At 44.7% G+C, this 26,657-nt stretch overlaps 3 protein-coding genes across 3 annotated transcripts; 1 reads left to right on the forward strand and 2 right to left on the reverse strand.

The window, feature by feature from the left end:
- The first annotated feature begins 282 nt into the window (after positions 1-282).
- On the forward strand, positions 283-3,563 carry LOC112342911. Its single transcript, XM_024665528.1, has 15 exons — positions 283-1,125; positions 1,218-1,389; positions 1,441-1,565; positions 1,618-1,656; positions 1,737-1,799; positions 1,853-1,933; positions 1,981-2,039; positions 2,088-2,196; positions 2,253-2,432; positions 2,498-2,564; positions 2,618-2,698; positions 2,761-2,795; positions 2,842-3,003; positions 3,053-3,147; positions 3,208-3,563. Exons 1-15 carry the CDS (start codon positions 283-285, stop codon positions 3,398-3,400), a joined length of 2,304 nt encoding a protein of 767 aa, XP_024521296.1. The 3' UTR covers positions 3,401-3,563.
- Positions 3,564-5,411: 1,848 nt separating this feature from the next.
- LOC9633409 (pentatricopeptide repeat-containing protein At4g02750) lies at positions 5,412-6,834 on the reverse strand. The gene is made up of 3 exons (XM_024665529.1): positions 6,536-6,834; positions 5,820-6,232; positions 5,412-5,599 (listed from the first exon to the last, which is right to left on the reverse strand). Exons 1-3 carry the CDS (start codon positions 6,832-6,834, stop codon positions 5,412-5,414), a joined length of 900 nt encoding a protein of 299 aa, XP_024521297.1.
- A 4,261-nt stretch (positions 6,835-11,095) lies between these two features.
- Positions 11,096-12,418, reverse strand: LOC112342912. The gene has a single exon (XM_024665530.1). It carries the CDS (start codon positions 12,416-12,418, stop codon positions 11,096-11,098), a length of 1,323 nt encoding a protein of 440 aa, XP_024521298.1.
- Positions 12,419-26,657: the final 14,239 nt, after the last annotated feature.

Genomic DNA, 26,657 nt, shown 5'->3' on the forward strand with positions numbered 1-26,657 from the left:
CTGCTCGTCCACATGTACTCGAGCTGCGGCAAGCTCCACGAAGCAATGGCCGTCTTCTCTCGGATCCCGGAGCCCAACATCTTCTCTTGGAACATCATGCTGGCGGCTTTCGTGTGGAGCGACGAGCTGGGAGAGGCCCGGAAGCTCTTTGACAGAATGCCACACAGGAACGTAGTCTCCTGGACGACGATCTTCCGAGCTTATGCCCAGAGCGGGCATCTGGACCAAGCCAAACTTATGTTCGATCAAATGCCCGAGTGGGACGTGGTCTCGTGGACGGCGATGGTTCAAGCTTACGCCGAGAATGGAGAGCTTTTGCAAGCGGAAAATATGTTCTCCCAGCTTTCAGACCGAAATATCGTCGCTACGAACGCTATGATCACGGCTTATGCCCAGAGAGGACAGGTCTCTCAAGCGAAGAAGCTGTTTGAGGAGATGCCCGAGAGAGATATCTCGTCCTACAACGTCATGATTCTGGCGTACTCGCAACAAGGACTGATGGAAGAATCTCGGCTGGTTTTTGACTCCATGCCTTGCCGCAACCTCGTCTCGTCGACCACCATGGTGCAAGCGTATGCCCAGAAGGGGTATATCGAAGAAGCCGAGAGGATTTTCAACCGGATGGTAGAGAGAGACGACGTTTCCTGGACCACCATGCTCCAGGCCTACGCTTCCAACGGCAACATCGAGAGAGCTCAAGAGACGTTCCGAGACATGCCAAGGCAGGACTTAGTCGCATGGACTGCGATGGTTTGCCTCTACGCACAAAACAGGCACACCAAGGCTGCGAAGTTCGTCTTCGACAGGATGCCGGAGAGAAATGCCGTGTCGTGGATCCTGATGATAACAGCTCTCGGCCGAGATGGAAAGGTTGAGCAAGCACGGAAAATGCTCGACACAATGCCTCACTGCACAGTGGCTTGCTACAACGCCATGATCGGATGCTACGGACAGAATGGTCACGTCGAGGACGCCAGCGAAATTTTTCGACTCATGATCGTGGAGGGTGCCGTGCCCGACGAGGCAACGTTCACGAGCGTTCTCGGAGCTTGTAGCCATGGTGGTCTTTTGGAGGATAGTCTCCACCACTTTAGAGCTATGCCGGACCAGCACGGTGTCGAGCACGTAAGGGAGCACTACTGCTGCGTGGCTGACATCCTGGGAAGAGTTGGGAAGCTAACGGAGGCTCACGAGTTGCTGAATTCGATGCCTCTCAGGCCTGGAGCTATCGGCTGGACATCCTTCGTTGGAGCTTGCATCACACACTCGGATGGCATTATCTCCGGAGTCGAGGGAGTGGAGAATGTTTTGGAGACGAATCACTCCGAAAGTCTGGGGAAGCACTTGCCTTACGTGATGCTGGCGAACGTTTTGAAGAAATATTAAAAGGTACGCTATAGGTAGAAGGGTTTTTGCTTAATTCTTTTTGTTCTTTGGCAGGGATGGATGCCGCAGCCCTCTATGCCGGGACGGTTCTTCTTCGTAAGACATTCGAGGCGCTCGCGCAGCGCTCCGTCACGTCACTCTTCACGCGGCTGCATTCCAGATTCAGTGGGCAGCATCGGGTTCGTGTTTCCTTTTATTTTCATCAATCAATGACAAGTTTATTCCCTACAGATTGAGCTCTTGCAAAAGGAGCTGGAATCCAGACTTCAGGTACGTTTAGCAAGCTACACTAGCAAGCTAGCAGTTTTTTGGAGCCACCCATCTGATTTAAGTTGGTTTTTGTGACGCAGGTTCTCAGCCTTCCCGTGGATATGTGTGTGCAATACGTGCTCCATGGAAACACGGTTCTACAGGTCAGTGTTTAATATTCTTTCACTGTTTCCAGATGTTTTTCTGATTCATGCAGGGCGCTTTGGACATGATATTGCGTGTGATCAATGACATTGTGAGATTCCAAGAAGAACTTGAATCTCAAGTTTATAATGAGGTGTGTTTTTTTCTCTACAAGAAAATTGCTGTGACCCAATCTTCCAGGACGTCGTCAAAACCTCTCCATCCGAGGCAGAGAACAGGCTACAAGGTTTTCTCACAAGGTATTGCCTTTTGAGACTCTTCTTTTGCTTAAAATTGTGGAGCTGCAGACTGGATGCCATCTTGCCGTACATGGCGATGGCTATGAACGCTGTCTCGTTGCTAAAGTCAGAAGAGGATGGAATTTCTCCAGCACGTTTGATGGACGCCAGCTATTTGGTTGTTTTTTATTTTTATGCTCACTCTTTTCTCACTAGCAACGTTTTTTCTCGCAGATTCGGGGTGCTGAAATTGGGAATGCTGTTCTGAGTTTCCGAGTGAAGCTTTATGAATATGAAACTCGATTAACGCTCCCTCGCTGGCAAGAAAAAATTCCGCACTGCACTTTGACACTCAGAAAATTGGTGCCTTTACCGGACGCAGAAGCCGAGTTTCTCGTTGAGATTGATAATTCGGTTCGTCAATTTCTCAGTTTTCTTTTTTCGTGGTTTTGAGCTATTGTCTGCATTTTCATATCCAGGATGAAGATCACAATGAGAATAACCACCAGCATATATCGATACCTCTTTCAAATGTGGCTGCCATTGGTAATCATAAACTTGAGCAGCTGTGTTTGAATAATTTTCTTCTGTTGATATAGGTTCTTCCACTTTGCATGTTCTTGGGCTTGGACAACATGAGTTAGAGGCCGTCCTTCTCATTGACGTATATGCTACTTCCGGTCTTATTTGCTTTTCAAAAACTTGGATTTGGTCTAGCTCTGACCCAGGTCTTTGTGTCCAGATAATTCGCCCGAACCTCTAGAATCTCCAGCAGGGGTGAGAATGAAAGAACTTGATGTGAAGCTAGTAATTTTCCTGTCAGGATCGACCTCAAGTCACAAGGATTGTTCACTATGCATTGCAATGCATGGATGGGGATGATGGTGGTGACAACGACAGTGCGTCGTCGAGTACCCAAAGCAGTGAAGCCTTGGGCCTGGAAGATCATGTTGGAGCAAGAACAGCAAAGCTTGGAGTTCTAGAGGTGGGATTATGTTACATTTTCCTTTCTTCTTACCCCCTTTCCCTTGCAGTACGTCCTAAGGTTGTGCATTCTCCAAATCCGCGAGGAGAAGGATCATTGGCTCGTCCCAGACGAGCGGATAAGAATGTTTTTCGCTGATCCCAGGTTTAGTTTGTCTGATGCTTCCTTCTCATAATCCTTGAAGCGCATGCGTCGTCTACACAGATTCAACAGCGAGCCTGTGAGAAACACATCCAAGCCTCACAGACCACCGGGAAGTGGCAACTTAACGCCCAGAAACTCAACACCTCTGAGCGGGACAAAATCGTTGATAAGAACTCCCACGACTCGAGGAAGCCGGAGAACAGTCACGGACATGTTTTACGAGCTCAACCTGGACCACCCCGCTCCTCAGTAAATCGACGTTCTTAAATTTCACAAGGAACCAACACTATGTTTTAGAATGACAAAACTAGTTTGTCTACAGCAGGAGGTTTAAGGAGATTGATGATTCCAAAAACCGGACCCATGTCTGGTAATTGAAAGCCCAAATATAAGCTCAAGCATCTTCTTACGATAAAGGTGGCAGGGCTGTTACTAAGATTCGTACACTTAAATTTTTTCAGGTGAATAGGGTTTTGGCGCACCATCACGGAGCGAGATAGTGAGGTGAGCAACATGTTCGTCCGCTGCTTGCCTGCCCACTCCAGGAAGAAGAAGAAGACCACTGAAATTGAGGATTCAGAGGTGTCGGTGATCGTCAAATTACAAGCTGTGTCCAGGTTTGAAGAGCCTCTTGTTGCTTCGTGACCAGCCAAGCAAGAAGGAAGAAGCAGTGCTTCCTGGGTGAAAGGGATCCCTGGCTGCCAAGATCAGCCAAGCAAGAAGGAAGGACCACGAGTCGTGGTTACATAATGACGGCAGAAGAAGTCTAGTATAATCATGATCGCCCAAGCAACAAGGATGAAGTTCTATGAAAAATCACAGTGCCAATCTAGCAGCAGAATTTTCTAGTGGCAGGAGAAGTGAAGAACATACCAAGAGATCCTACTTATGGCACTCATGTCTAGAGACTCAGTTGGTGCAAAAAGTTGTGAAGTTTGCAGAAGTCAAAGAGGGATGTAAGGTGTTTTTAAATCCACTTTTATTTGAATTGCAAATCCAACTAACACAGCTAGAAGTGGACTTTGAGATAGATCTTATGTGTGACCTCTACATGCTTCACGAAGCAGTGTTCAAGAAGAATCGGAACCGAGAGTTTCCCGGACAACAACAGCGGAGTGAGTCCTCGCTGCTTCTGCCTCTGCCGCTGCTAAGCTAATTGCGGATCTGGACCACAAGCCATGAGGAAAAGTGTGCTTCCCACCTGACCAAGGTTCGTGACATACTTACACTTTCCTTTACAGTTGGCTAAGAAGCAATAACAGGTAACAGATGTAGAGAAGAGACCCAAAATACAGACAGGATTTCTTTTGAAGAGGAGCAGCTTCACAAGACAAGAAAGAGAGGTTGAAGGCAATTTTACAAGAATGCTGGGTGAGCATGAACAAAAACAATGCTGGAGAAACACATGACAGATGTGGTCAAACTTAGATCAAGCCTAGAAATGGACAGGGAATGTCAAGCATGACAACAAGGGAAGAACACCAACACTAGATAAGCTGCGGACATTTATGAGCACAAAGAAGAAAAGAACTAAGTGGCAAAAGAGCCAAGAAGAAACATGGACGAAGGCTAGACATCTATGTAAATGGGGAGAAAAGACACTGTCGAAAGTAGAGTGGGGGAGAAGCTGCGGACATGTATGAGCAAGTCAAGCAAAAAAAAAAAGAAAAACTGAATGGCAAAAAAACAAAAGCTATGGAGGGACAATTACTGGACAAGCTACAGACATTTATGAGCATGAAGAAGGAAAGAACTGAGTGGCAAAAGAGCCAGGAAAGGACAAAACATGGACGAATTGTAGATATAGACTGCCAGCTAGGATGGTGGATACTCAAAGTTTACTTTGTCACAGTACAAACGAATATTCACCCGTTCTGCTGTAAGTTCTGAACAAATCATGAAACTCTGTTTTGATCGCATGGAGTCAGTCATAAAAAAAACCAACAAGCTCTCACCTTTCACTCACTGGAAGTATGAAAGCAACACTCTTTTTATCTCAACCCTCAAGACAGAGGAAACATTCCAAAGCCAACACCTCGCTTCTAGAAGCAGTCCAGAAAAAAGTGATGGGACAAGAGAGAAAGCAAATCGAAGAGAGCTAGAGAACATACGAGGGAGCGACTTGATCTCATTCCCAGTGGCCAAGTCCACCACCGCACCATCGATGTCGATTGTGTAGCCGCTCCCGAGAACCCAGCACGGTAGTCGCATAACCCCCAACTCGCTTCATCGTGCCCAAGTTGCTGCAAGCGACGAACACGCCCTTAACGGGCTGTGGCTCGCCCGTTAACTTGATCCAGCTGTTGGTAGCCGTCGGATTGAGTCAGGTTCTCTGTGAGAATTTTACTGTTGTTAACCACATTCTGGAGAACGTGGCTGACAGCTACCAGGTTCTGGAGAACCCAGCTGCCAGCCGCCAGGTTCTGGAGAATCCTCTCATCCTCTAATAACGCTATTCCACGTGTCCATTAACAGTCTTGCCACAGCCCATTAAGGCCGTTCCTGGGCACGGCCTCCCTTGTTCCCTCCAGAACACGCTCGAATGCCCGGCTCGCCCATTCTGGGCGGGAACGTGCTTGCCCTACCCGGGAACTGCCTCATCAGAGTTACCTTGTCGGGAACCAGCCCCTAGAGCTCCATTCTGTGGCAAACGCTTTAGATAAAGATGCTACCATGGTCGACCAAGTTCTTGAAGAGATTGGTTGCCTCGTCTAGCCTAAACCGTCTTCCAAGTGCTGTAAGTTCGTGAGGGCCGCCCAGTCCGACTGCGTCTGTCCCAAGATCACCGGAGATGCCGTGGTAAGAGAAAGTTAGGACCATGGTAACCACGTCATGCTGGGCTGCCTTGTTGAAGGTTTGTTTGGCCTTGTCCTGAGCGTAGGCCATGAGCATGCACTTCGAATGAGGCATCTCATCAAACAACTGCTTCAATTCGATGAGCTTTCCATTCGTGCAACAACTTAGTAACAGGTCGGTGTAAGCCACGGCACTTCTTCCCAGCATTCTTTCAAAGAGAAGGTTCGCTGTCTCAAAAAGCCCACTTAAGGCATAAGCTTGTACAATAGCATTCCACGAGCAGAGATTTCTGTGGGGAGTATTCCTAAAGACAAATGATGCCAAGACTAAGTCTTCCTTTTGTGAGTACGCGCCTATAAGTGTGTTCCAAGCACTGGAATCTTCGGTGTAAAAGCTCTGTAACATGTGTTTCTCATCTTCTAGATACCCATTTTAAAGGGCATATGCAGAGCCCAAAGAACCCCAAGATTAAGAATCTATACAAGGCATTCTAGAAAAGATATCTAGAGCTTGTGATAACAAACCGTTGCTACCAAAACTAACAAGCATTATATTGCAAGAGATTAGATTTATTGAAGGCATCAAAGCAAACATCACTACTGCCTGCTCCATATGCCCATTCTGGGCATGTCCAGCTATCAAAAAAGTCCACGTCAGATCGTTTCTATCGCAGGAGTGATCGAACAAAGCTTGGGCAGTGTGTTGCTGGCCGACTTGTGAGTTGCCATTTATCACAGCGTTCCATGACACAGTGCTCTTCTCGGGGATGAAATGGAGCGCTCGCATCGCATGGTTGGGGCAAATCCGGAGACAATAGTAGTGAAGGAGAAGATGCTCCAGCATGGCATTCTCTCGAAACTCTCCCGCGAATCGCCCTGGGAGGAATCCCATCGATTCCAACAACACAATGTGTGAAGTCCTTGTGTGGCATCCCCTGGAAAAAGAAGACCATGTAGGCCATGGTTGGTCCCGGCTGCGTTTGGCCGAAATCCCGACCGCCGCCAAATGCAGTCGGCCAAACGCGGTTGGACAGCTCTGTTCGGTGATTCCATTCGGCAAAAAAAATGGTGATCGCGCTAGATTTCTGATGTGATGCGGCTATTGCCATCGCCACTGCATCTCCACTGCTTTGCTGTTCTCCTATTGCTATGGAGAGATTCCACAAATGCCCAGCCTAGCAAGCCTACATAGAATTTGACGAAGAGGGCTATAGCCTATAGGAGCTGTGTGCGTACCGAGCTCTACAGGGCAACACTCTCCAGCCTCTGCTTTCGATTGAGCGCAGAGCAACTCACTGAGGCCTCGCAAATCAAATCACCCAGTCCACGACACTTGAAATTTTTGCCCTAAAATGGAAATTCTAATTCTTTGGTTTGGTTTGGTTTGGTTTAATGCTTTGGTTTGTGGTTTTACTAAAAACAAATTTTTTTTATCAAAAAAATTTTGTGAACCGTTCGGCTGTTCGGCATTTTCACAGCCGGTCAATAACCACGGTCGGGCGGTCGGGCGGTCGGGCGGTGGACATTCGGAACGGTCAGGACCAACCATGGTGCAGGCTTTGAATTGTGCTGCCTCGGAGGATGTTGGAGGAGAAGACATTGGGGTTTGGATTTGCAGTGTAGGTGGCCTTGGCATCACCCAAGCTCCCACATTTGCCATATATGTAAGCGATCATGTTGGAGAGGTACAGGATCTGTGCATGGATCCTCCAAATCTCTGGCCTCGCAGCCCTTGCATGTTGTCCATGTGGACAGTCAGATGAACTCCAAATCTTCCTTTGGGTGTTGACACTATATTTTATTATCTCCCAATGTTCATAGCTTTGTGGTTATAGTATGCACATTATATTGTTCTATTGTGTAGGGTTATTGGGTTCAATTCCCAATCTGCCTCATCTTTTCAAGTCATCCTTTCAAGTAGGGATAGTACAATCCTAGAGTTGCCCTTTAAACATGAACAATGTTTTATAATTTTCCTTTTTTTAACACTATACAATTTATTAGTGAGAGTGGCTCCCTTTCACAATCACACTAAAGATTAATTGTGTTGAGTTTCTAGGTGTTAAGTTGGATGGATATACCATTTTATTATTTTCCTTTTTTTAACACTGTACAATTTACTAAAGATTAACTGTGTTAAGTTGATACTAGATTATAGTAAAGAAGCAAAACCAAACTTGTAATTAGTGGAATTCATTCTAATAGACTTGTCTTGGAAGTGGCATTGATATTTCTAGTGAATTTGGAGAAGGCACACTTACTGTAAAGGGGTAAAGTGAACAAAACAACTACTTTGCATCCTCAGTCATCCTGTCCATGCATTGCAATGCATGGTGAATTATTGGTGGATCTTGATTCTTGACAAAAAAGGACACAAAGAATTGAAATAGATTTCGAGTGAAAGCTTTTTAAAAGCAAACAAACCAAATATAGCCTAATAGTATGTTGTCAGTCCAAAATGAAAGTTGATAGGAAAAAGTTATTCATCCATAATTTAGTCTCTCTAAGCCTAATACTTGATTTAGAGTTTAAAGTAATATTTGTTTCATCCAATGAGTTTGCCTAATGTTCAATTCCTTCTGTGTGAAAAAATATATGAGTGGTTTGTGATCTGTCAACACCATGAACACTACATCATAAAAGTAGTGCTACCACATCCATAAAGCATGAACAATAGAAAATAACTCTTGGTCATATGTGGAATAGTGTTGCTCCGAGGGATTCAAAGTTTGACTCTCATATGCAATAGGCTGTCCCTCTTGCATGAGAACTCCTCCCAATGCATAATTACTTGTATCATATGTCACTTTATGTAGCGCATGTGGTTTTGACCCTTTATCCTATGGTGATTTACCATAGGATAACACCACGAAGCGGAACATAAACCCTCTTTGTGCCACGTGATAGATGCCACGTGTCACATACCATGTGTTCATGCCATGTGTCCATAGGAACCCGAGGTTCAAGGCCTTGGGCCACTGAACGAAGGAACGGTGCCAAACTCCCAAGTGTGATGCCAAGGAGTGATGGAACCGGACCACGGAGCAACTCCCGAGCATATAGCCCAAGGAGTGAAGGGACAGGAGCCCGGAGCGACTTGGAACAGTCCTGGAGCAACCAGCATCCCAATGCCAGGACCAACACGCAAAACGGAGCCAAACGGAGTCTGGTGCTATTTCGGCATACCGGTGGCCTAACGTGAGGATATGGGTACTCCACCAGCTAGCATGGAATGGAACTTGGGCTTAGACCCAAGTCGGACGCAGAACAAGGATAGACACGCAAGCGGGAGCTAGACTATGCCTCAGGTTGGTCGGCCATGTCCGACCTACCCTCTATCCCTACTATACATTTGGAACCCCCCACAACCCCCCCGGCCCCTTTCCCCCCCCCCCCCCCCCTTGAGGAACACACGCTTTGGGCTTTCACCCCAAGCCTCCCTTAGTATCAGGAGTTAGTCTCTGGGACAAGCTTGAAATTTACTAAATATGGAATGTCCCTACATTGTGAATTTGGACATGGGACGAACACCATTGTGTTCAGACCAATCTCTACATTTCGTAGATATGCCAAATGAACAAATCTGGACACTTTCCATAAATAGCATTTGGGACCGAAATGAGACTAACACAAAGGGCATGATAGCGAGGGTGTTTGGCAGACACGGTAAGCTATCATGTAGCGATATTGAGGGACCAATCTCAATATCGCGGGGGTTCTTGATACTAGCAAGTGCAAGCCAATGACTCAAGTTTCTCAAACCAAGCCGAGTATGCTCAGCAAGAAACACATAGGGTTCCTACCTTATGTTTATCTAATCTAAGTGCATGGTCATTGACCAGTTTCTCAACTAGCTCAAGTGGGAACTGATAACGGGTCCAGCAATACCGACCTCTTGCTATCGTGGCAGTAAGGTAAGAGTGTCCATAAGGACTGGCCGACAGGTAACTTTCGATACCCGAAGTCACATTCGCGACACTTTATAATGTTTTGATGGATTAGCAATGTAAAGCACTAAAACCTCGCTTAACAATCATTTCAATGCTACAAAACTCTCCTCTTGTGGCTTCTTCCACTCGAATGGTATGCTCTTGCATAACAATCATGTCAAAGGAATAACCACTTCCACGATAGTAACTAGCTATACTAAGGAAACTATGTAACTTGACCATTATCCTTGGTGTAGGTTAATTCTCCACCATAACCACCTTCTTTGGATTTGTCTTGACACCTTTAGAAGTTACAATATAACTTAGATATTCCACCTTTGACTTTGCAAACTCACATTTGCTCTTCTTCATATAAAATTTGCTCTCACAGAATAACAAAAGAACTTTGCACAAATGCACCTAGTGCTCCTCCATATTCTTGCTGAAAACAAGAATATCGTTCAAGAAAATCTCCACAAAATCATGAAGATAATGCCTAAATAACTCCATCATCAACTAAGTAAATGTGGCTAGTGCATTTGTCAAACCAAACAACATAACTATAAACTCAAAATGCCCAAAACTTGTATTAAATGCCGTTTTGGAAATAAATGCATCATCCATTGCAATATGATGATATCCACTCCTCATATTAATCTTGGTAAACACTCATGTTTCACCAAGTTTGTCTAAGATATCATTCACATGCGGTATCGGCATTTTATCCTTCATTGTCTTTTTGTTCAAAGCACGGTAGTCAATGCACATTTGTATTGAACTATTCTTCTTCTTCACAAGCACACCAAATAGAGACTTATTTTGCTGAATAAATCTAAACTCAAGTAACTCCTTGACTTGTTATTGAACTTCTTACTCCTCTACATAACTTAATTGAAATAAACACCGGTAAATTGGCCGCATCCCCGGCTCCAACATAATAGCAAACAGTAAGTAACTCAAAAGTGTTTTTCCATTACAACAAGCCCATTTCAAAAATGTAGTAAAGAGCATAACAACTAAAGGTTAAATGCCCTCTCCAAACCACATATCTTTAATGTCACCGTACTCCAATGAGACACATTTAATACTCCATTTTATCTCTGGATCCCATAGCTTCAAAACACGAACACGGCATTCAATTTTTTGAACACGAACACGGAACACGGAAATGAACACGGATAAACACGGGTGAAAACATGAATATTCTCTAGAATATTCTACTTATCACTCCATCTCATCTAGAAGCTCCTCATTAGCAGGATCATCATCTTCGTCTTCATCCTCTTCTTCCATAGCTTCAATATCAACATCAGTAATTTGAGGAATACTTCCTGTCTGGCTCAATCCCACAAACTTGTCATAGGAAGTGTGGCTCCCTATCAACTTGGTATTATTGGCCACAAATACAAAGTCTGCAATCCAGCTCACTACTAAGCAATTCCTCTTCTTTGAAGTGATGTGCCCAAAAATGCTGAATAGTCGCTCCACAGATGAGGAAGAACTTGCCTGACTAAGCACTCGAATTGCCAACCTCTGCAAATCTGGACCTGAGTAGCCATTGTCCTCCCACCACTGCACAGAACCCTTTGTTGTACGATCCATCTGAGAGTCCCCGGTGCCAAAACTACCCTCCAAGTTCCTGTATTGGCAAAGCTGATTTTTTATAGTTGACCTTTGTTGATAGTTAGGGAACTGGATCTCCAAGTACATGTTCCAATCTTTGGAAACTTCTCTGGATTTTTCCTGTCCTCGCCCCTGAAACTTTGGATCAAGCATGTATGCCACGGAGTGAAAGGTGCTATGATAAGCCCACCACCTATTTGAAATCAGTTGGTTTAGCTCCTCATACCTAAGATTGTTCTCCTCTTGTTGACGGATGTTCTCGCTCATCTGATCCATCCCCTCGTAGACCTTCTCAATCACAGGCACGTCTCCGTCAACCATCTGTAGCAAATACATCACCCTCCTTGAAACACCCAGCATGTGGTTAACCTCGTTCCAGTATATATTGTTGAACACAATTCCTCGGCATGCTATTCCAGAATCTATCCTTGACTCTAGCCTTGCATTGTAAGCATCGCTCACAAACATTTGTTGTAGCTTTGGCCTCAGCTCCACCAATCTCTCCATCATAAGAAAGTTGAAGGCGAATCGTGTTTCGCTGAACTTCAACACTTGTCGTGAAGAGAAGGATGCCAAAATCGCTACTAGATGCGAATGGTTCCGGAGGAAGCCAACCAGAGTCTTTCCCTTATCTAGCAGCCCAACCATCCATGGTAGTTTTGCGAAATCCTTGAGAATGTTATTCAAACAATGAGCTAAGCATGGAGCCCACATAATCCTTGGCTTCCTCGCCTCTAGAAGCCTAGCAGCAGCCTTGTTTGAAGCCTTACCATCCGTGACAATAAGAACAACATTCTCCTCTCCAACAATCTTGATACCTCGCTCCCATGTCGCAAAAACGTTATCAGCTGTCTTCCCACTAGAAGATATATCAATGGCCTCGAGAAAAGTCGACTGTCCTCTGCTGTATGCAACAAGCCCCATGATATGTCAATTTCTTGTGTCATTCCATGCATCAGCAACAAGAGTAACCCCACAATTCTTCCAACGTGCCTTCACCTTGGCAAGTTGAACTTCAAGATTGGCTTTCTCCACTTGCAACAATTGCTCTCGCAATGCTGTCTCTGTTGGAAGATCGTAGGGAATTCCATGCCTTGCAATCTGCTGCACCATCTCCTTGAAATGGTGAGAACGAGCTTTCACAAATGGTATGTGCTCGTTCCAGAAAAATCATCCTATAGCCATATCCACTACTTCCTTCCTTTTTGGATCAAAAGAATCTTGGATTCCCTGCTGTCGTTGCGAAAAAAACCTGGAAATTCCTTCTACAGAATTGCCACCTAGTGTAGAACTCTAGGAAGCAATAAAACTCTCTCCTCCAGTGCTTTGGATGCCTTCGACACGTGTAGAAACTGCTCGTTTCTTGCTTTGGTGTTTTCCAGCCAAAACCTGGCCGTCGATGGTTTTAGCCATCTCCCTAAGCTGTTGTCTCTTCTCTGCTGAGATGACATCACAACTTAAGATTTCATGACCAGCTTCCCCTGTGAGATGTCCCCTCACACGATCCACACCTGAAACTTTGCCTCTCAACGAACACCACTTGCAAGACCAGCGTCGATGCCCACTACGGCAGTTTGTTTGATCACCAAGGATCACTTCTTCCCACCAAACAGATGATGGATGTCGCCCTGTTGAAGTCCTCCTACTCTGGCTCCCAGATGCCATCACTCAGCTCAACCTCTAAAATCCTGCACCTGCTTCTACTCCAATCCACAATCACTCAGTCCAACCTCTAAAATCCCACACCCTACTGCTGCTCCAATCCACAATTGCTCAGCCTCTAAAATCCCACACCCTGCTCTTGTTCCAATCCACAATTGGTCATGCCCTCTGCCTAAAAAATTTTTGAAAAACTCAAAATTTTAGAATCACGCCATCAATAACACAATTGCAACGCCAAGCAACTAAGAATCACAGCAATCTACAAAGATGCAGTGCCAAGTAGCTAAGAATTATGGCAGAAGCAATCCAAGGAGAAAATTTGGGAGAGAAAATCTACAAAACTGGAGACAATGATCAAGAATTTTTTGCAGCGAAATCAGACGTGGCTGAGCGCCATTCCTCCCACTCCAGCACTAGAATCCTAGAGAGGGCATTCCCAGCCCAAGAAAATTGCCATAGATTGCTGGAAAAACCTTTTGATTGATTGCAGGAATTTTTGATTGATCTCAAGACAAGAAAACATCAAAGTGCAAAATGCTCACGTGAACCACGTGAGCTATTGTTTTAGAACACGGAGTGGTCACACGGTATTTGACCATGTTTCAACCGTGTTTGGAGCCGTGTTTTGGAGCATTGACCGAGTCAATGAACACGGCCCGTGTTAACACGGCTGGGGGCCGTGTTCGTGTCACCACGCCAACACGCCATGGTGCACAGCGTGTTTTGAAGCACTGCTGGATCCACCTTCACCAACCATGGCATCCCAAGAATGAGATCCACATGATAGATATCTGCGAAATAAAAAGTCTCCACAAGTGTGATTTGTTAACCAACATTTCCAACCCCTCTACATAACCATTGAAATGCTGAGTAAAGGTAGCTAAACTTTCCACCGTGTATGGAAGAACTCCTCGTGTCACCAAGCCATGCTCCACAATAACCTTTGCTGAAACAAAGTTGTCATCGCTTCCACTATCTAATAAAATCTACATTGGACCGCCACGAAAACACGCCCTTCAGCATTAAAGCTGATTCATGAGTATCCTCAAGCTCCATCTTGCTCCATACACAATTGAGTTGATGAACAATAATCGAAAGCCTCTTCCTCTGACTGAAATGATCATCCCCGTCATCCTCACCTTGCAAAGTTTACAACTTTTTAGTATTTAACTTACTGTCAATAGCAGATTGGCCATTCCTCTTGCCCTGCTGCTTGTTCTTTAGTTGTGAATAGTATCTAAATTCGCCACAATGATGACAACCCTATCTATAATTTTTCATAAAGAACTTTTGCACTAAACCTAATACTCAATGACAAGCTCATTACTACTAAAGTGATGAAAGGACACTTGTGTTGCTATCTCTTTCAATAAATTTAAAGCTGGGAAATTATAACTTTGATTGTTTCTCATCTCTTAGTATTACAAAAGCCTCAAAACTCTCAAAGTGATAATCTTAAAACCTATAGACATCCTACCAAATTTATAATAAATCTATAAGAAATAAATGAAAGAAGATTGGTGCACTATTATAGATTCTATTGCTCAATTGAGTGTCCAGACATTCTTAAGCATATGGAAAAAGGAGATAAGATCAAAGGTTAATTTTGGGATAGCTAGCAAAAATACATTCAAACCATAGACTAATTCACCTATCTTGCCTTATATAAATCTTGAGAAAATACCCATTTTACCATACATGGAAATGGCTATAGATATTATATCATTACTAAAGTTGGAAGAGGATGGAATTTCTTTAGCAAATTTGATGAATACTAGCTATTTGGTTATATATTTTATTTTTATTTATTATTTTCTCACTCACAACTTTTATTCAGTAGATTTGGAGTGCTAAAAGTAGGAATGTTTTTCTGAGCTTCCAATTGAACTTTTATGAATATGAAACATCAATGACTTGCAAGGACGATGTGATTTAACTTCAAATAACTAAGTTGGACATCACTATCCTCAGCCAAGGCATAGGGCCACCAAGACCAAGTCAAAATCAATGAGAGCTCATTACTCTTATAAAGTTTAATAAAATGCAAGATATAGCCTACCACAAAGCACAATGCTACATAAGAAAGGCACAAATGTCACTTTTCTAGAAAAACACAATAGTTACATTTTTACACCAATTTTAGACTCTATCCAACTAAATTGCCTTAGCCCCAAAAGTTAACATCCTTTTCGGGTTGCATCATACAAATTACCTACTAAGGTCTAAGTTAACCAAAGTCAACTCTAACCCCTTCACTAGTTTGTACTAGCTTACAAAATGGAATGGTTTTCGGGCAAAGTGATCAATAGATCAATTATTAGAAAAGCCTAAGAAAATTTGTGGAAAATTTTCTATCCTAAAGAAAGAATGACTCTCAATTTAGGAATATAAACTTTCAAGACTCAACCAACTTCCTCTTACTAACAACTTCACATAAGTTCACCTCAACATAAATTCTCAAGACCCATAGTATGCTTAAGCTTCGAACATCATGCCCATATTTCTGATATCCAACACTGACATCCATAAAATATAAAATAAACATCTAAAGCTTAATCACGAAGACCACATCTTTGGATATTCACATTGCAATTAACACTTTTCTTCAATCACTTTCAAGACTCAATGTGAAGCCAAAACATTAACAAAAAAAATGACATGGAAAATCAAGCTTTAAGGAAAATTCCTCATCACTTGAAATAACAATACCACATCCACTAACACAAATATTAGCGATGTTAATACCTCAACTTTACACCTTCTCCATCCAACAATCTATTCCAAGTGCTAACGGATAAACCAATAAGTTATAGCAAGTGAATGCTATAACCCTTTTCAACATCTTAATGGGTAAACCCTTAAGGAAATAAGGTACCAACTTAAATTTAATATATCATAGATCATTATTGAGAATTTAGTCAAAGTTATTACAATACTACTACATGTAAGTAGACTAGCTTCACTATCAACCACTTTGGGGTTGATCATTGTTTAACTAAATAACTTTGTAAACACATTACTCAATATCACATGGATATAATATAAAAATCACAATGAGCATCAATTGAGCAACACCACAAGCAAGCTCACATTATTATTTCAAAAGTTTATATGAGTATCAAATGCCAACTTTATTTGACAAAATGCAATATAAATGCCACACCCCACCAATAGAGATTTACAACACCAAACACCACCACTTTTTGTTCATAGTACAAATAAGCTTATGCCACTCTTTTTTTTACCAAAATCAAAATTAGTCCAACACCAAGCTACTTAAGGAGCAATAGCAAGGTTCTTTAAAAAAAAAATTAAGTATTGTAACCCAAGCTTTCTAATGGCAAGTATAGATAAAATTGTTTAGCGATTCATTGTTATCCATTCCACAACTCACCACTTATAAGACTATTATTTCCAACATGCATTAAGGTAGAGATTCTTGATTGCATGATGTGAACACAAGAAATGAGTCACATCTTATTGCAAATCATCTCTCCAAAAAAAAAAAATGATTTATGTGTTTGATCCGTCATCCCTAAAGACTCTCTTTTTGGTTTCATTTTTTACCAAACCTCAAGTTTGCTTTTGCATTGTTTTTAGTCCAATCTAAAAAAAGTTTATGAGAAAGCACAACAATGACTACTTGAACCAATAGACTAATACCTATAGTCTTGATTAATCCACTTATAATCATGCCTAAGAAGGATCTACTAGTGCAATGCTAAATAGCTATGGACTAGCATATTTGCCACTCATAGCAAACCCAGGGAAGGTTTACTTTTTCCCATAGTACACGGAACAACTCATGGAACCATTGATGATAACCAATAATATGCTAATATTAATCCTGCCAACTCAAAATGTAACCTTGAGTTGCAATGTGCCTCACTCACGAGCCCAAACACAAACTTGTGTAAAATGGTACACCTTAAATTCATTTTGCCAATTCAAAATGTACCCTTGAGTTGCTAATGTGCCTCACTCACAAGCCTAAGTGCAAACTCGTGTAAGTGGAACATCTCAATCCATTCTATAAGCCCAAATGCAAGCTCATACAACTTAGTATAAAAAGGTAATGAAAACCCATACCCAAAGGAACGAATGTAAAGCCTTTGCACCTAAATGTGTACCTATTTAGATTATCATCTTTATCTCTGCATATGCAACAAGACTAGTTGCCCAATCTCATTGGATAGTACTCGCCAAGACTCATTCTCTAATACTAAATGTAGCATATATGGTTTTTACCCTTTATCCTATGGTAAATTAATATAGGATAACCACAAAGTGGAACTTAAACCTTCTATGTACCACATATCACATGCCACATGCCACATGTTATATGCCACATGTCCAAGGACAATAGTGCAAAACCCAAGTTTTAGGGCTTTGGGCCACTGAATAAAAGGACGGAGCCAAACTCTTTGTAAGCGACTAATTTTTCCATTCTACTTTAGTCACTTAACCGCACCTTCGACCGCTTGGAGGAGTCTCATTCACAACCTCCTTAAGTCCAATTCAGGACTTGGGGCTTGCTAGCCCAAGAATGGCATCCATGCCACTCATCGCTTGCACTTAGTCCAAGTGCTCCACGTGTCCAGTCCCAAGACCGACACCCAAAGGCACCACTGACATATCGACCCGTTACACTAAGGCCATGCCTATTCACCTTTGCCGCACTAGTGGTCCAATACCACTTGCATCACAATCCCGTCTCTCCAAAACTGGGCCATCCGTCCACGGGTGGTCAACCCAGATCCACTCTTTAGCATCCTTAGGATGCCCACAGACATGAAGAATAGCCTTCCCCAATATCCCTTTGTTAGTTCCTACCAAGTCCCTTTTCTGTCCATGGCCATGTTCGCCAACACTGCCACTCGATCAAGGCCCATAGGCCCGACCACTAAGTCCCACGGTCCTCTGGGACTTCCTCACCACACGACCGTGTCCTTGGTCACTACCCCAGAGGACTGCTCCCCTTCCTTTTCACAGTCTAGGCCTTTGGGACAACATTTTGGAACACCGTGGCCTTACGCGAGCCACCTGGGTACTCTCCCCACCTTTCGCCTTTAGGTGCTCTAGCCATGGGCTTAGAGCGAGGTTCCGTTGAGCCACACCTGGTATCCAAGTAGGTAGTGCCACCCACACTTGGATTGGGAGCATCGGCCAGTCGATCTCCCGGGGGAACTAGAGCCGGCTCTTGAACACTTCACCAAGCTACCCCGCTTGTCGGTTTGTATTCACTCTAGTCTTGGACTTCCCAGTGGTTAGTTCATCACCCAACACTGGGTCTGGCCTTCCTGGGCCAAATTGGCCTTTCCTGGCCAAACTGGCTCCACTACAGTCTTCCCCCTTACTATACTTTTGGAGCTCACCAAACCCCCCAGGGTCTGGGAGACGAACGCTTTGAGCTTTCACCCTCTCAGACTCGGACTCGGACTTGGACTCGGACTCAGACTCGGACTTGGACTCGGACTCGGACTCGGACTTGGGCTCGGGCTCGATCTCAGCCTTGGCCTCGGTCTTGGTCTCGGTCCCGGTCTCGGTCCCGGTCTCGGTCTCGGTCTCGACCTCGGACTCCATCTTGGGTCCTTCTCGGACTCCATCTCGGACTCCATCTCGGGCTCCGTCTCGGTCCCTCTTGGACTCCATCTCGGGTCCATCTCAGACTCCGTCTCGGTCCATCTCGGACTCCATCTCGGGTCCATCTCGGACTCTGTCTCGGTCCACCTCGGACTCCATCTCGGACTCCATCTCGGGTCCATCTCGAACTCCATCTCGGGTCCATCTCGGACTCCGTCTCGGACTCTCACTTCGGACTCTATATCGGACTCTAACTAGGGTCCGTCTCGGACTCCATCTCGAACACTTCCACGTGTCATGTGTTGGTCTTTTTTGGGTCCCTTTTTGGAGCCTTGCTTATTGCTCGCTTCATGCTCGCTCCTTGAGCACTTTGTTGGGAGTTCCACTCCCGCTCTCGACCTTCCAAGTTAGAGCTTTTAGTCCAAACGTGTTACACTCGTTTGGGCTTTCGCTTCGGCCACTACCACGTGGCACCCTTTCCGGTTCCACTTTGGGGCCTAGGGATTTTGTGTCTCACAACTCCACCACCTATAGACGAAGTTCAATGTCCTCATCGAACGGTAAACCATTTTATAAAATAACACCCGCATGTGTTACCATTTCCATCCTTGGCCCCTAGCCACTATTTGTCAATGGTTTGACATTGAAGGCTCACCATGCCTTCTCCATATTCGTCAATGGTTCGACACTAAAGGCTCACCATGCCTTGCCCATCCTCTAAGGAGGATAGTCTCTCCAACTTAGAGACTCACTTGGTTTGCTCCTTTCTATTGGTTTAATTCTCGCTAAACCTGTTAGAGACACCCTCTCTAACTCAATTCCACTACTCATTCTTGAGTAATCACAGATTCCATTGATCTACCTTTGCACTTTGGAACATTTACTTTTGACTTTTTGGAGTCAATTTCCTAGGTGTCTCCAACACCTTGCCTTGCACATTTTGTGCAACTCCACTTCCCCTCCTAGGAAGTTCTCTACTCGAGGGCACCCTCATTCTCTTTTCTATTTTTGTGCCACCATTGGCATTACATTCCATTTATCATTATTTGTGCTAGGGCTGTCCACGGCTCTATCTTTTGGCTACTTAGTTGCTCCCTCACTTGGAGCCTTTCTTTTGCCAAACTGGAGCACTTGGGAATCCATCCCTGGAAGTCCACTTCTTTTTTCGCAATCCGTTAGCATCAAACACATTAGTGTTCCTTGGCTAACTTTGCCACTTGGATTCTTTCCAATGGATTCCACGGCTCTATCTTGGGCACTCGTCTTTTGCTCCTATCCTTAGATTGTTGCGCCAAGCAACATAGGATCATTACCTCCCTCCTTGAGGTATTCTTTTGGTTCCATAGCAAAGGATCTGCTTTGCCCAGACTAGGATGTTCACCCCTAGTAAGTCTCCCCACTGTTCTAGGCTCTCTTCCTAGCCCAACCTTGTGACCCACCCATGGGCCTGTCTCTGGAGACTATTTTCTTAAACTCATAATACCATTGTATTGTAGTAGTTCATTTCCCTTAGGTGTCCTTCCCACTTAGTCACCTTAACCAAGCCACACCTTTATCAATAGTTCAAATCAACACTTTGAACTAAGAACCTTATTCCTTAGCCCAAACAAGGACCTTGTCTTTATTTAGCCACAAGATCACCTAGTGATCTCACCTCGGCACCTTAACAGGTTTGCCAATAGGTACTAGGTCTTCCAGACCTTTAACTTGTTAACTACGACCCCGAGGGCATCCCCCACACTTGGCAGTGCGCCCAAGCCAGCCTTTCTGGCCAAGGGTCCGTAGCAACTGAGACTTGGGTGTCCCCATCTCATCCACCACATCCTTGGTGCCCTTTGCACCAAAGTATTCAAGTTAGATATGCCAAGCTTTCACTCTAAGCAATCTAACCGTGCATCACGACTCCGGGGCATCCCCCGCTTGGCGGTGTGCCGAAGCCAATCTCCTCATTGAGAGTCCATGACCACCGAAATATGAGTGTCCTCATATTCCAAACCATCACCACGCCCTAGTGATTTGGGACTCGAACCCAAGCACTAGAGGTTCGGGACTCGAACCCAACCTCCGTATATGCATCTACGGATGGCATCCCCCAGGATGCCTGGCGTGACTCTCCACGCCGGTGCACCAACTTTTACTCAAAGCGCGCTACAGATCACAGCTTAGGAACCTAGTTCCTCCACACTGCCAAGTCTTCTCACTTGACAAGTCTGTGATCATGCATGGACTCCTCCATGCTTGGCCCCATGGCCCACCCCTTTTGAAGTTATCACCTTCAACTAAGGTATTTGTTCCCCTGACTTGCTAATCTCGCTTTGGCAAGCCCTCCGACCACTGTAACATGGTTCTTGCACAAGCGTGAAAGCCCTTGATCATCGACTTTCATTCAAAGCCCTCTCTTTGAACACTCGGGAACTACTTCCCTAACCTTGATAGCCTTGCCTCATGGCAAGCTTCAAGACCACGCTTCTGCTGCGCCACTCTAATTTCGCGCGTTCCTTGAACCATTTACGCTTGGCCTTTCTAGGTACTAAGCTACCTAGAATCATCCTTTGGGAACCTTGAAGGAACTCTGTCCTTTAGCCTTCTAAGGCCTCCCTTTTTGCAAGCTTTCCAATTACCATATAGTCTAACATGGACAATTCCATATTTTAGACTCTCCATGGCATCACGGTTGCTAGCGGCAACACCCTCGAGCCCCCACTTGATTCTCCACTCCTAGCTGGCATAACCAACCTTGGTTATGCCTTTCAATTCCTATGGTTTGGTTCTACCCCCTTACTTCTTGCTTTTGGCTTCACACCTTTCCTTTGGTCATTCTCCTCCAGACCAGGAGGATAGCTTTGCACTTTCTATCATGCCTTAGCAAGTATTCTTAGGGATGAACCTACCCGATAGCCTAGGGAGTGGTTCCTCAATCCAAGTATGCTCACCCTATAATCCCACACACCGAGATTACGTTGTTGCTTATGGGACTTTACATGCCCATCGCTAGCCTTGCCAAAATCATTTTTGGCTTTGTCCAATTCGAGTAGACAGTCTTCTCCTGTCTCCGCCCCCTTGGACATTTGGATAGCACCTTCTATCCATCATTCGCTAGGGACTTAGTCCCTTGGGCCTTATCTATTGCCCTCGCGACATCAAACACCACCTCCTGGTGTTCTAGAGTGTTCGGGTGTCCCAATGACGGCTTCCTTGACAATGAGTATTTCCTTTCATGACATTGACTTACTACATCACAACATAAGCAACTTATCCCCCGTAAGGGTATATCCAACTTCTTTATGCCATTAAGAAGGCTTGGGTAGCTACCTTCTACCCGTTTAACCAATTATTTTGCACCTCTTGCTTAGTTGCCTCATAGTTGTCAAGTCCTACAACTCATTGCTGGTGCTTCCACACCTCCATCATTATCTGGGTCACCACACTCCAACTGCATGCTCTGCAACTTAGGCTATGCCATTTCCATTTCCATTGGGATTCCTTTGGCAAGGGGTTCTCATGAACCCACCAACATAGCCTCAAGGTATCACACCTTGGCACATTTGGTGTCTCCACACCATCGGCTTCACGAGCCTAACTTTATGACACTTCTTCTTTGTGTCTAAGTCTTTGCCAAGACTAATACCATTCTTTCTCATGCCAACCATCCGTTAGCACTGCACCATAGAGGTCACACACAACTTTGTTTCAAAGTTGTTTTCTTTTGGGAACACCCTTCCCACGACTTTAGCATGGCATATTTTGCCATCGATGAGATACCCTCTGTTCTCATCCTTGGATCCTATGATCCCCCCCATCCTTCGTGGGGTACCACACACCTCAGTCCAAATGCTTCCATCAATCCTTTAGGATTATTCCTTGACTCTATTGGAGTCATCCAGCTTTTTGGACTTTGTCATCCGACGACCCATGAGGTCCTACCTTTGAGGTGCCAGCTCACTGGAATATGACTTCTTGTATTCAGGTCTTACTCACAAGGACCATCTTTGCAAGTGTTACTCCGACACTTGATTTGTTCTCTTGGGGCAACCTTTTGCCTCTTAGGACCACTTGTCCATGTGATGAGAATACCAACTCATCCTCTAAGTACATCCCCGACTCCTTGGGTTGTTCCAGCATTTATCAAGGGTAACCTCAGCTACCATTTCGAGGACTCGTGTCCTCTCCCATATTTGACCTCCCATGGTCATCAATTCCGGTCTCAAAGTTATGAGCACCGGCCTCAACTATATGAGGGTAATCTTGTGACTCCTTTATTATTTTGGAGTCTACATCTTTCCCGTGATCCCAATTATAGTTGTTTACCACAACTACGTTAGCCTATTTGCTGCGTCAAACGCTCATCTGGATCACATCCTCAGCTCTCTGAGGAAACCTTATACTATTGCCAAGATCCCAAAGTCGTTCTATTATTGGCCCTTTTCTATCCACCACATCGTGCCCAAGTTCACGCATGAACTTGAGTGGAGAGCCATGTCCTCTCGACATGCTACTCCTCAAGGATAGACCCACTCCTAGGACCTTCCAATGCCAACATCAATGGTGATATACTTGAGCACCAATAAAAGTCAGACTAAGGAACAGCTTCGATACCAAGTTGTAAGCGACTAATTTTTCCATTCTACTTTAGTCACTTAACCGCACCTTCGACTGCTTGGAGGAGTCTCATTCACAACCTCCTTAAGTCCAATTTAGGACTTGGGGCTTGCTAGCCCAAGAATAGCATCCATGCCACTCATCGCTTGCACTTAGTCCAAGTGCTCCACGTGTCTGGTCCCAAGACCGACACCCAAAGGCACCACTGACATATCAGCCCGTTACGCTAAGGCCATGCCCATTCACCTTTGCCGCACTAGTGGTCCAATACCACTTGCATCACAATCCCGTCTCTTCAAGACTGGGCCATCCGTCCACGGGTGGTCAATCCAGATCCACTCTTTAGTATCCTTAGGATGCCCACTGACATGGGAAATAGCCTTCCCCAATATCTCTTTGTCAGTTCCTACCAAGTCCCTCTTCTGTCCATGGCCATGTTCGCCAACACTGCCACTTGATCAAGGCCCACAGGCCCGACCACTAAGTCCCACGGTCCTCTGGGACTTCCTCACCACACGACCGTGTCCTTGGTCACTACCCCAGAGGACTGCTCCTCTTCCTTTTCATAGTCTGGGCCTTTGGGACAACATTTCGGAACACCGTGGCCTTACGCGAGCCACCTGGGTACTCTCCCCACCTTTCGCCTTTAGGTGCTCTAGCCATGGGCTTAGAGCGAGGTTCTGTTGAGCCACACCTGGTATCCAAGTAGGTAGTGCCACCCACACTTGGATTGGGAGCATCGGCCAGTCGATCTCCCGGGGGAACTAGAGCCGGCTCTTGAACACTTCACCAAGCTACCCCGCTTGTCGGTCCGTATTCACTCTAGTCTTGGACTTCCCAGTGGTCAGTTCATCACCCAACACTGGGTCTGGCCTTCCTGGGCCAAACTGGCCTTTCCTGGCCAAACTGGCTCCACTACAGTCTTCCCCCTTACTATACTTTTGGAGCTCACCAAACCCCCCAGGGTCTGGGAGACGAACGCTTTGGGCTTTCACCCTCTCAGACTCAAACTCAGACTTGGACTCGGACTCGGACTCGGACTCGGGCTCGGGCTCGGTCTCCGCCTTGGCCTCGGTCTTGGTCTCGGTCCCAGTCTCGGTCCCGGTCTCGGTCCCGGTCTCGGCCTCGGTCTCGGTCCTGGTCTCGGTCTCGGTCTCGACCTTGGACTCCATCTCGGGTCCTTCTCGGACTCCATCTCGGACTCCATCTCGGGCTCCGTCTCGGTCCCTCTCGGACTCCATCTCGGGTCCATCTCAGACTCCGTCTCGGTCCATCTCGGTCCCTCTCGGACTCCATCTCGGGTCCATCTCAGACTCCGTCTCGGTCCATCTCGGACTCCATCTCGGGTCCATCTCAGACTCCGTCTCGGTCCACCTCGGACTCCATCTCAGACTCCATCTCAGACTCCGTCTCGGTCCACCTCGGACTCCATCTCAGACTCCATCTCGGGTCCATCTCGGACTCCATCTTGGACTCTCACTTCGGACTCTATATCGGACTCTAACTAGGGTCCGTCTCGGACTCCATCTCGGACACTTCCATGTGTCATGTGTTGGTCCTTTTTGGGTCCCTTTTTGGAGCCTTGCTTATTGCTCGCTTCATGCTCGCTCCTTGAGCACTTTGTTGGGAGTTCCATTCCCGCTCTCGACCTTCCAAGTTAGAGCTTTTAGTCCAAACGTGTTACACTCGTTTGGGCTTTCGCTTCGGCCACTACCACGTGGCACCCTTTCTGGTTCCACTTTGGGGCCTAGGGATTTTGTGTCTCACACTCCTAAGCATGGAGCCAAAGAGCGATGGCATTGGAGCATAGAATGACTCTTGAGTGTATAGCCCAAGAAGTGAAGGGACAAGAGTATAGAGTGCCTTAAAACAGTTCTAAAGCATTTAGCATCCCAATGCTAAGACCAACATGCAAAACGGAGATAAACCACTATTTTAGCATACTGATAGCTTAATACGAGGATATAAGTATTCCACCAACTAACATGGTATGGAACTTGGGTTTAGACCCAAGCTAAAACAAGAATAAGTATGCAAGTAGGAACTAAACTATACCTCAGGTTAGTCAATCATACCCAACCTACTCACTATCCCTATTATACATTTGGAACCCAACCCCCCCTTGAGGAGCACACACTTTGGGTTTTCACCCTTAGCCTCCCTTAGTACTAAGAATTAGTCTCTAGGACTAACTCAGAATTTATTAAATATTGAATAGTGCTAAATTGCGAATTTAGACACAAGATGAACACCATTGTGTTCAAGACAATCTCCACATTCTATAAAATGCCAAATTAACAAATTTAGACACTTTCCATAAATAGCAATTAGGACCAAATAGGACTAACATAAGGTGCATGATAGCGAAGGTGTTTAACAAACACAGTAAGCTATTATTTTGTGAATATTGAGGGACCAAACTCAATATTGCATGGGTTCCCAACACTAGCAAGTGCAAGCCAACGAATGAGTTTCTATAACAAAGTCAAGTATGCTTAACTAATAGCACTTAAGAATTTCGTCCTTATGCTTATCTGATCAAGTGCACACGCGAAGACTAGTTTCTCAACTAGCTTAGGCAGAGACTAATAAAAGATCCAGCAATATTGACCTTCTGCCGTCGTGGTAGTAAGGAAAGAATATTTGAAAGGACTAGCTACAGGTAACTTTCAATACCTGAAGTCCCATTCGCGACACTTAAACACCTCCACTATCTATTGTTTGGTCTTTTTACCTATTTATCTTCTTTTTTGAGACTTGGAAATGATATTTTATATATATAAATCCAAGTGTATAGCTACAATGTTATATACTAATATTAGTATAATGGGATTTTGGTAGCCGTTGGATTGATTTCAATCCAGACCACTCACTCTTGTATATAAGCTAGGGTTTTAGGGATAATTGATATTCATGTTTTTGTATTCTTTTTCCATATTCAATGTACTCACATTGGTGGAGGTGAGAGGCAACTTTGATTGTCCCTAAAAAGTGTTAGGATTTGAGATTAAAATCATAATTATACACTTAGATATAACAACTCCAAAATTTCTAGAAGTCTATTGTTAAACTTGAGCATGAGGCAAATATGAATAGGAGCTAAAGTTCCCTTGCCATTGCCCTTGCAATATGAGTCTTGCCAATACCCAAAGGCCCATGTATCAGAATACCCTGCACGACTTAAAAACATTACACAGACACATGTTAGTGTTGCTTACTTGAGGAATGAAACAAAATTTATCACAATATACTAATAAACATAACTGACAAAAGTATCTATAATGTTGTTCAAAATGTTCAAAATTAAAACAACACTTTA

This window comes from Selaginella moellendorffii, unplaced genomic scaffold, assembly GCF_000143415.4.
Source record: "Selaginella moellendorffii unplaced genomic scaffold, v1.0 SELMOscaffold_123, whole genome shotgun sequence".
In the NCBI taxonomy this organism is placed as follows: domain Eukaryota; kingdom Viridiplantae; phylum Streptophyta; class Lycopodiopsida; order Selaginellales; family Selaginellaceae; genus Selaginella; species Selaginella moellendorffii.